This window comes from Haemorhous mexicanus, chromosome 31, assembly GCF_027477595.1.
Source record: "Haemorhous mexicanus isolate bHaeMex1 chromosome 31, bHaeMex1.pri, whole genome shotgun sequence".
Taxonomy (NCBI): Eukaryota; Metazoa; Chordata; class Aves; order Passeriformes; family Fringillidae; genus Haemorhous; species Haemorhous mexicanus.
Genome location: NC_082371.1, coordinates 1,395,940 through 1,406,703, shown reverse-complemented (window position 1 = coordinate 1,406,703; position 10,764 = coordinate 1,395,940). Strand labels below are relative to the sequence as shown.

Sequence of the window (10,764 nt, the reverse complement as noted above, 5' to 3'; positions counted from 1 at the left end):
GCAAATGGTACTAAGCCAAAAATCTGCCTCTTCCTCCTGATGCAGCTTCCCAGGATCCAGGAGCCTGAAGCAGGCTGTGGATGTGGCTGCATCCCCAAGCTGCTCTCCACCTCCCTTCCCAGCAGCTTTAGGAAAAACCCTTCTGGAGGAAAACCTGTGCCTACCAAAGCCCTTCAAGCTCCCAGAGAGCTGGCTCATGTCTGACCTGCCCCTCCCTGCACAGGGAGCCACGGGAGTGGCCAGGACGGTGCATTTTGGGGTGCTCCGTGCCCCGTCTTCCCCCAGAGCCCATCCTGCCACAGGTGCTCTGCCTTAGGGCTGGGGTCCCACCTCCCAGGGGGTTCTGCTGGCCAGTGTGGCCCTCAGGAGAGCATCCCTGGGGGCTGCTGGCTTTGGTGAGGACACAGACACCCCCCTGCAGCCCCCACTCCCCCAGCCTGGGCCGTTCCCCAGCGCCGGATGTCCTGCACGCGTCCCTGCTGCTGTGCTAGAATGAATGCCTACAAAATCCTAAAGCTATTTCTCAGGCAGTTTATGATAACTTCCCCCCGCCCAGCCCACCCTAGCCCATCCCCATCACCCGTTTTGCCCTCCCCCACCCCTCCCAGCCCCTCTGGAGCTCCCAGGGATGCCGGGGACCCGTTATGTGACCCAGGTATCCAACCGCATGCGCTTTACGGAGGGGCTCTCCCCCTCGGGCTCGCTGCTGGCCCGCAGGAGGCCCAGGGAGGAGCCAAAATCGGGGCGGGCGGGGTCGTCCCGCTCGCTGCTGCCCTCGTAGGAGCTGGTGTTGCTGCTGAGGCTGTCGACGGGCGAGCGGCCGGTGGGCTCGTGGCGGGGCTGGTGGGGGAAGGTGCTGAGCGGGGTGGCAGTGTTCCTCTCCCGGTTGGGTGAGACGGGCTCGGACTTGATGCTGATGTTGGGGTTGGTGTTGACAGTCAAAGTGGTGGTGTGGGACAAGTGACTCCCTTGTCTGGGCAGCCGGGAGGTGGGGGAGAGAGGTTGGGAGGGGGGGAGGAGGAGGAGGAGGAGGGAGAGAAAGATGGAGGAGGAGATAATGGGAAATCTCTCATTATTATCTTTTTGGTGGCCTTCTACCTTCCAGTGCACAGAACTCAGAACCTGCACTCACTACAGCTGAATGAACCCATGGTTATAAACCTGGATTAGATTACTAATCTGGATTCACAAGCAGAATTATGACTTCAGAATCATGTATCACCACAGAGCTGGGATCAGACCCTGTGGGCAGCATTTCTCTTCTCCAGCACCCCATGATCCAGCCCCAGTCCCACCGTCCTCAGCAGTGGCCCAAAGCCATGGGTGTCCCTACAGCCCTGCCCCTGCATCCCTGTGGGCTGCACAGACACAGCACATGGCTCAGCCAGGAAAAAAGTGGCAATCTCCTCAGCCTCTACCACAACACAAAATTCTGTCCAGGCTTTCCTCACATCCTACAGCCCCACTGCTGCAGGAGGTCCTGGCAGCTACTGAGGAAGCTGCTGCCTGTCCTGCCTGGAAAACATGCACCAGGCAGTGAGGAAACATTCAACTCCTAACCCAAAACCTGGTCCATCCATCCACTCCTCTACCCATCCACCTATCCCACCCCTTCATCCATCCATCCATCCTTCCAGTCCTCTATTCATCCTCCTTTCATCCATCCATCCATCCATCAGCCATCATTCATCCTTGCATCCATTCCATCATCCATCCATCCATCATCCATCCATCCATCATCCATTCATCCATCCATCCATCCATCCATCCATCCATCCATCCATCCATCCGTCCATCGTCCATCCATCCATCCATCCATCCATCCATCATCCATCCATCCGTCCATCCATCCATCCCTCCATCATCCAACCATCCATCATCCATCCATCCACCATCCATCTCTCATCCATCCATCCATCCCTCATCCATCCATCACCCATCCATCCATCCATCCATCCCTCCATCCATCATCCATCCATCCAGTCCTCCATCCATTCATCCATCCCCCATCCATCCCTCCATCCATCCACAATCCATCCATCATCCATCCATCATCCATCCATCCATCCTTCATCCCTCCATCCATCATCCATCCATCCATCCATCCATCCATCCATCCATCCATCCATCCACCCATCCATCCATTCTTCCATCCGTTCCATCATCCATCCATCCATCCATCCATCCATCCATCCATCCATCCCTCCATCCCTCCATCCCTCCATCCATCATCCATCCATCCCCCCATCCATCCCTCCATCCATCCATCCGTTCCATCATCCATCCATCCCTCCATCCATCATCCATCCATCCATCCATCCATCCCTCCATCCCTCCATCCATCATCCATCCATCCCCCCATCCCCCCATCCATCCATCCATCCATCCATCCATCCGTCCATCCATCCATCCATCCATCATCCAACCATCCATCCATCATCCATCCATCCATCCATCATCCATCCATCCATCCTTCATCCACCCATCCATCCATCCTTCATCCATCCATCCATCCATCCCCCCATCCATCCATCCATCCATCCATCCGTCCATCCATCCATCCATCCATCATCCAACCATCCATCCATCATCCATCCATCCATCCATCCATCCATCCATCATCCATCCATCCATCCATCTATCCATCCATCCATCCATGGTGGAAATGTGGCTTTGGCTCAGTGCCTGGAGCACTCATTGATTCCCCCCCACCCCGTTCAATTCCTGTCTCTGTGTCCCCCAGTCTCAATGCAATCATGGGCAAGTGGCTTAAATCTCTCTTCTGACTGTGTGTGGGTGCTTTATCCCAGAGTAAAAGCAGATCCACACCAACCATCCTGCTCCAAGATGCAAGTGCCTGTGTTTTCTGCCCTGGAGAAGAGCAGCCTCTTTGCAATACTAAAAGCCACTTTCTTCTGTACCAGCAGGACACAATTCCAGGCACTTTATCCTGCAGTGTCCATCCCATCCAGCACTGCCTGCTCTCAGCTCCCCCCACGTGAGTGCAGAGATCAGTCCCACTGTGGACAGGCTCTGGGAGCATCCCCAAGCACCCTGATCTTAGCCAGTGACCCTGGGTCACCCTTACAGTGACAGGGACAGGACTGCCCAAACCCCAGGAGCCAGCTGTGCACAGGCACACAGCTCCTGCCCCCAGGAACACAGTGTGGACCCACCAGGGCCTGCCACTGGGAGTCAGGAGAACACAGAGGCTTCTCCCAGCTCCCTGGGGCCCTGCAGGTGTGGCACCCCCTGAGGAATTGCCCATCTCCCTCTCGTGTCACTCACATTAAGTTTCCTAGTGACACCGGGACCAGGTGCTGCTGCTGCGGCTGCTGCTGCGGCTGCTGCGGCTGCTGCTGCGGCTGTTGCTGCTGCTGCTGCTGCTGCTGTTGCTGCTGCTGCTGCTGTTGCTGCTGTTGCTGCTGCTGCCAAGCAGAGATGTTGCCAAGGGACAGCCCTCCAGGTGAGCTGAAGGCCGGCAGCGAGGAGAGCTCAGCGCTCGTCAGCTGATAATCTGCAAGGGAGGAGCCCTGCAGTCAGCTCCGTGCCAAACCTGCCCCACGGTGCCCCAGCACTGGGGGAGGATGGACACACAGCAGGGACACAAGCACACAGTGTATGGGGTGCCTGTGGCACAGCATGCTGGCCAGAGGACACAGCTCAGGTGCGGATGGTTTGTGTTGGAGTCACAGAACCAACGAGGTTGGAAAAGAGCTCTGAGATCCAGTCCCATCTATGACCAGACTCTGCATCAACAAAGGGATGTTTAAAGGCCATCTAGTCCACCATGCAGGGACACCTTCCACTATCCCAGGCTGCTCCCTGTTCCACCTGCCCCTGGACACCTCCAGCAACGGGGCAGCCAGAGCTTCTCTGGGCAACCTGTGCCAGCACCTCCCCACCTCAGTGTGAACAACTCCCTCCTTAAATCCACTGGTCTGCCACCCTCAGGGCATGAGCTGCTGGCAGGACCTGCTGCCCCCCAACACCCCCAGTGCCCCTGCCCCCGGGCACAGCAGGGCCCAGGGCAGCCGTGTCTGGCTCCCCGAGGAAGGGCCATGCACACATGAGACCCCCAGAGCCCCTCCAGGCAAATGAACAGTGCCAGACACACCTCCTGCCCTCCTGGGGCAGCAACCCTGGCAGCTGGCACCCACCTGTGCCTGGGCATCCCCACCTGTGCCTGGGCATCCTCATCTGTACCTCGACATCCCCACCTGTACCTGGGCATCCTCATCTGTACCTAGGGCACCCTCACCTGTGCCTGGGCATCCCCACCTGAGCCTGGGCACCCTCATTTGTACCTGGGGCACCCACACCTGTGCCAGGGGCACCTTCATCTGTGCCTGGGGCACCCTCACCTGTGCCTAGGCATCCCCACCTGTGCCTGGGGCACCCTCACCTGTGCCTGGGGCGTACCTGGGAGAGCCCCACCCACGCCTGGGACACCCCGCGCGCGCCGTGTCCCGGGTGGCAGCAGGGGGCGCTCCCTGCCCGCCATGGGGACACGGAGCTGTCACCGTGACATCCCCCCACGAGCACCCCGGGACCCCCTTCCCCCATTGCTCCCACCCCTCCACGGGCACCCCCCACCCGCGGAGGACCCCCTCCCCCACGCTCGCAGGGCAATACCCTTCCCGTGCAGAACCCACTGAAAATCCCAGTGGGGCACCTCAAACCAGGGGGGGTTTACAAAGGGTGTGAACGCTGGTGGAGAAAGCCAGGGAGGGAAGGGCTGCTCCCTGAGGAGATGGTCAGATCTTGGTCAGCCATGTCAGCCTGACACAGACACCCAGCAAAGCCTCCTCACACCCTCTCCTCCCCCCTTCTAGCTCTAATTTTGGGTGTCTCGTGGTTTCAGCTGTCCCCACCCCAGCAGCACACACAGAGGTGGCTGTGCTGGTGCTGAACTGCTGCCAAGTCCCCAGCACACCCCACCCAACATCCTGGCACTGGTTCCCTGCTCCACACCCCCCCTGCACTGCCTGTTCTGGTTTGGGAGCTCCTGACACTCCTGGCTGCCCCTGCAGCCCCCACCAGGGCTTGAGCTGGAGCTGCCCCGGATGGCAGAGCTGGGAATGGGCAGGTTTGACAGCCCAGCACAGGAGAGGGCACAGAGCTCTGGCCAGAGGGCAGCTCAGCACAGCTGCACCAGCCTGGCATCCAGGCAATGCCCACCCAACTATCAGGGGAGTCCTGGAAGGACAAGTGGCAATGCTCCAGGCTGGGAGTGTGCTCAGGGCACCTGCAGCCCTCCTGTGCAATGATCACCTCTGCAGCACCACAGACTCACTGAATTATCTGGGCTGGAAAGGCTGTCCAGGACCATGGAGTCCAACTGCTCCCCCAGCACTGCCAAGGCCACCACTAAGCCATGTCCCCAAGTGCCACTGTCACCTCTGTTAAATCCCTCCAGGCATGGTGACACCACCACTGCCCCAGACAGCCTGTCCAAGGCCTGAATACCTTTTCCACATAGATTTTTTTTCCCTAATATCCCACCTAAACTTCCCCTGGCACAACCTGGGGTGGTTTCTCCTTGTCCTGCCCTTTGTCACCCAGGAGCAGAGCCCAATCCTGGCTGTCCCCTCCTGTCAGGGAGTTCTGGAGAGTGACAAAGTCCCTCCAAAACTGTTCTCCAGGCTGAGCCCCCTCAGCTCCTTGTGCTCCAGACCCTTCATAAATGGAAACAATTCCTGTCCAAGTAAGAGGGCAGCTTGGCAGAACTGCCAGGTTCAGTTTGTACCCTCCAGTGGTGCCCCTAACGCAGCACCTGGGCAGGAACACGGCTCTGCCCACAGTCAGCTGTGAGAAAAAATAACGACAGAGAGCTGAAATTCAGGCCCCTCTTCTCTGCGCACAGGGCTCAATTAAAACCTATTTTGGGGACTCTGGCTGTGCCCAGGCTGGCTGGTAAACCGCATGGTCACGCAGGGAGAGGAGCCCCATCACGCACAGCCACTCTCTGGGACTGCACCTACTCATTAGGAGAGGGAGTATCCAACAGCCACTTCTGCCTCCTCCCAGACAAGCAGCTTTTTGACATTTTTTGCAAACTTTTCTCTGAGCCAGAACGAGTTACGCAGGCAGCCAGCAAGCCCTCAAAGTCTTGGTGGAGGTCTGACAGGTGGCAGATGAGCAACCCTCGTGCTTGGGCAAGTGCACTGTCACTGTCGCCTCGGGCTGGTTTCAATCCAGCACCCAAATCAGATGGGGCTGGGAGCAGGTTGGTTTGCATTCTTCCCAAACTTTTTGAGGGACTTGCTGTCATTATTTCAACACCCCCTGAGCTCCGAGAGCCCGGGGATGGGTGTAGCTGTAATTAACATCCACTAGCACAGTGCACAGGGCTGCATCAGCCCTCACAGCCCTTCTGGCTATGGCAATGAGCTCTCACCACTTACACAGTGAGTTTTAGTCCTGTGGAACCCTTGCACTCAACCATGGGCTGCAGTGGAGACTTCCAGGAGCATCCCTGAAGCTGCTCAGGAGCAGCAGGCACATGTCTGCAGCAGCACATTTCCCTCTGCTGCTAACTGAGCCACCTGAGAGAGAGCTCTGCCCTGGCCAGGTCCTGTCAGAGTCAGAGCTCTGCCCTGCCCAGGTCCTGTCAGAGTCAGAGCTCTGCCCTGCCCAGGTCCTGTCAGAGTCAGAGCTCTGCCCTGGCCAGGTCCTGCCTGCTTAGAGCTCTGCTCTGGCACCTGTGTTAGAGCTCTGCCCTGGCCATGTCTCACCTGTGTTAGAGCTCTGCCCTGGCCATGTCTCACCTGCGTCAGAGCTCTGCCCTGGCCATGTCTCACCTGTATCAGAGCTCTGCCCTGGCCATGGCTCACCTGTGTCAGAGCTGTGCCCTGGCCATGGCTCACCTGTGTCAGAGCTGTGCCCTGGCCATGGCTCACCTGTATCAGAGCTCTGCCCTGGCCATGTCTCACCTGTATCAGAGCTCTGCCCTGGCCATGTCTCACCTGTGTCAGAGCTCTGCCCTGGCCATGTCTCACCTGTGTCAGAGTTCTGCCCTGGCCATGTCTCACCTGCGTCAGAGCTCTGCCCTGGCCATGTCTCACCTGCGTCAGAGCTCTGCCCTGGCCATGTCTCACCTGTATCAGAGCTCTGCCCTGGCCATGGCTCACCTGTGTCAGAGCTGTGCCCTGGCCATGGCTCACCTGTGTCAGAGCTGTGCCCTGGCCATGGCTCACCTGTGTCAGAGCTGTGCCCGGGCCATGGCTTACCTGTGTTGTAGGCCGTGGGCATGGCTGAGAAGGGCAGCCCCTGTGTCAGCAGACTCGGAGTCGCCACGGAAACGACTGGTGTGGTCAGAGAGTGAGTTGCTTGAGAGACACCCAAGCGCTGTGTGTTTTGCTGTGAGAGCAAACAGGGAGGGAGTTAAAGCCCAGATGGTTGGACTCGGTTATTTCCAGGGGTTGTGGCCGCCCCAGACCCCTGGGCATGCACTGGGGCTGAGCATGGAGACCGTGGGACAGGCAGGACTGATCCTCTGGCCATGCCACACTGCAAAAAAGCAAAGTACAAACCACAGCAGCCACTGACACTGCAGACCTTTCAACACTCCTGTGCAGGTTATGGCCTTGGGTCCCCTTCCTGCCCAGGGCTGGGCTTCACTCAGCAGCACCAGCCGTGCCCCTGAGTGCATGGAGGGGGAAATCAGCAGGAGGCCTCAGACAATTCCTCACTGCCTTCCAGAGGCTGCACGTGAGGCTTGCTGAGCCTCCAAGCAGTGACAAAGGGACCAAAGCAAACCCAAACCAGCTGAGGCAGCACAGAGCTGACATCTCCCTGCAGCTCTGGTGGCCAAGAACAAGCCCCTGCCTCAAGGGAAGCTGAGGACACTAAGCACTGGCCTCAGGATTTTAAAGGGACTCTGGAATCCCTAAACTCCAAGTCCAGTGCTCAGCAGCCTGCTGGCTCAGTGCCCTCACAAGGTTTCGGTGACTCAGGTATTAGCAGGCCCACCGTGGAAAAATTCTGCCCTTGGACCAGAGCACAGCAAGCTCCCCCCCTGCTTTTCCAGGCAGTTATGTGGGCAGATCTACAGGTCAGATTCAGCCCTGTTTACAAGACAGATAATCTGGGCTGTCTCTGCTGATCTGATTTAAATCAGACTCAAGAGGCTTGACTCTAATCCCGAGCAGCCAGCACACGTCACCCTGTGAAGACTGGGGCAGTGCCCAGCTCGAACCACGCCTGGCACGAGGCTGCCTGGGGCACGGTGAGCAGCCTGCCTGTGCAACTCGGGGCTCCCAGGGCCTTGCAGGGCTGGGCACACACTCTGCAGTGCCTCCCCAGGGCCTGGGAGACTCTCCTGGGACAAGGCTGGAGCCTAGAACCCTGCCCTGGCCACCTGCAGAGGGTGAAAGCACCTGGCTGGGCAGGATTGCTCCCCCTGCACCCACACAGTGCCCAGCCCCAGGTGCCTCCTGTGGCCTGGGCAAGGAGATTAGCAGGGCTCTCACTGCTAAAGCTGGGGGGCTGCAGGAGGAGGCTTTCCTGGCACACATCCTGCTGGCAGCCAGCCCTGGCCATGCCCACTGCTGCAGGTGAAGGACGTGGCACAAAACGTCTTCCCAAAGGCACAGCCCTGTCCCTGTCCTGCCTGCACAACACCTGAGCCAGCTCTGGGGGATGCAGCCCCCACAGCCCCATCCTGCCCCTCTCTGCAGGGCCCTGTGCCTTCTCTGGGAGGGCACAGGGACGAGTGTGGCCGTGCCACAGGGCTGGAGACACCAGCTGGGCGGGCAGTGCCAGCCCCAGGAACCTCCTTGCCACCACAAGGTGAGTGTGGGCACTGTGCTGGCAGAAGCATCCCGATTTTCACCACAATCCATGCAGGGAGGAGCTGTGCAGGCTGCCCCCCATATTGTGCCACTCACACTGTGCCCACAGCCAACTGCCAGCTGGTACCAAGCATGCAGCATGCTGCCAGGGCAGGGATCCAGTGCGTGGACCCTGCTGCCCCTGGAGTGGTGGGAGTGGGGAGAGCAATGGGGGGACACCTCTCTGAACCCTGGGAGGAAAGCACACCCAGAGCTGCAGGAGCAGCACTGAGGGTGGCAGGGCTGGGGCTGTGGGCACTGGGGATGCACTGGAGGGATCCTGACTCATCTCACAGCTGCCTGGGAAGAGGTAGGAGCTGCCATGGAGAGAGGATCTGCTGTGTAGGCTGAGCAGCACAGAGGGAGCAAAGCTGGGGAGAAGGTTCGAGGAGCAGGGGGGCACCTGCAGCAGGCAGGAGGGATCTGTGGGGCACACACCCTGCTGCAGCAGTGCCAAGGTGCCTGTGCCACCCTGCCCACATTCCATCACCCTCCACCTCGCTGCTGCCACCTTGGCTGGGGTGAGGACTTTTTCACTTCAGGCAAAAGCCCACCAGGTTAATTCAGAGCCACAATTAAAACTGCAAACGCCACCCCAGTGGATTTTCACCCAGTGCTGCTGCAGCGTGCAGCCAGGGAGTGCCCTGGGCACGGGGATCAGGAACGAGCAGATGGGGAGGGGGCAGTGACTGGTCTCCCTCCACACATGAGGAAACTGAGGCACGGAGATGCTGGATAGGGGCTACTAAGCAAGAAGGGTTTGGGGACACAAAGAGCAGCAGAATTCACGTCTGCCACGTCTGGCCCACCCTTGCCCTGGCCAGGAGTGTCTCAGTGCAGGCTACCAGAGGGATTGGCTTTCTCCTGTGCTTTTGGAGAGCCTTTCCCTGGCTGTGTGACCTGCATCCTGCAGCAGCTCCTGCCCTTCCCCTGCTGGGCTGACCTGTCTCCCATCTGCCCTGCACCAGAATAGCAACAGAGCAGAGTGAATCCTTGCCACAAACAAGGTGGCATTCACTTTGCTGGCAGGGAGAGGAAAAAAAAAGCCATAAAAATAACACAGAAAACTGCCCCATGCACAAGGGAGGTTTAGGGAGTGCACTAGCCAGCCAGTGGATTTACACAGGCTTTAAATAATATCTTTAATATGGGAAGAGCCTGATTTACTCCCTGTCTCTCATGTGCTGGCCATGGGCCAGGTGTTCCTGTGCTGTGGTGGCTCCAGCGAAGCCCCATGGGCAGGTCCAGGGCAGTGGCAGTGCCCAGCTCAGCTCCACAGTCCCCAAAGGGAGCCTGGCTGACCTCCCCAGAGGGACCAACACAGCAATTTTGGCCTTGCTGGAGAAACAGGCCCTTTGCAGCTCATGCCAGCTCCTTCTTTTCCACAGGGAACTGGGTTTTCCTAAGAGCTGTTTTTCCCCTGATTTATTTTCTGCAGCAGGAGTGGATGGAACGCTGGTGCCCACATCCCACCACATTCTCAACACAGGGAGCCAGTGCCCACCCCCTGTGTGTGCCCCATGCCAGGCCAGGGCAGGACTGAGGGGACGAGCAGCCCGTGTGCCACCACACCATGCACGCCCAGAGGGGAACTCACCAGAGCCAGGTGGTCCTCGGTCTGTGCAGGGAGAGCAGGGAGAGAACCGAGAGCACTGTTAACTCACACAGCCCATGCCACCAGCACTGTGCCCACTGGCACCTCACCCTCAGCTCCACGGGACACACACGGGTCAGGGTGGTGGCTTGGGAGAGGGTTTGTGCCAGCCATGGGGCAATGCAGGTCAGGGGGTGCTTGGTACAGGGTTTGCACCATCCATGGGGCACACAAAGCTCAGATGGTGCCTTCTGCAGGGTTTGTACCAGCCATGGGGCACAAATTGGTCAGATGGTGCTTGGGGTTTGTACCAGCCATGGGGCACAAACAGGTCAG

At 58.9% G+C, this 10,764-nt stretch overlaps 1 protein-coding gene across 7 annotated transcripts in view; it reads right to left on the bottom strand.

The window, feature by feature from the left end:
- Nucleotides 1-588: 588 nt before the first annotated feature.
- The window catches only part of MEF2D (myocyte enhancer factor 2D), a 76,093-nt gene continuing 65,917 nt past the window's right edge, over nt 589-10,764 (bottom strand). For 6 of the 7 annotated variants that reach the window (XM_059871252.1, XM_059871258.1, XM_059871253.1 and 3 more), the window contains 4 exons: nt 10,432-10,452; nt 7,233-7,362; nt 3,289-3,517; nt 589-973 (listed from right to left, as the gene is read on the bottom strand). In XM_059871252.1, coding sequence (XP_059727235.1) covers nt 643-973; nt 3,289-3,517; nt 7,233-7,362; nt 10,432-10,452 — 711 coding nt within the window. In that variant the 3' untranslated portion in view covers nt 589-642. The remainder of the gene's footprint in view (nt 974-3,288; nt 3,518-7,232; nt 7,363-10,431; nt 10,453-10,764) is intronic. The other variant, XM_059871259.1, reaches the window with a different exon arrangement.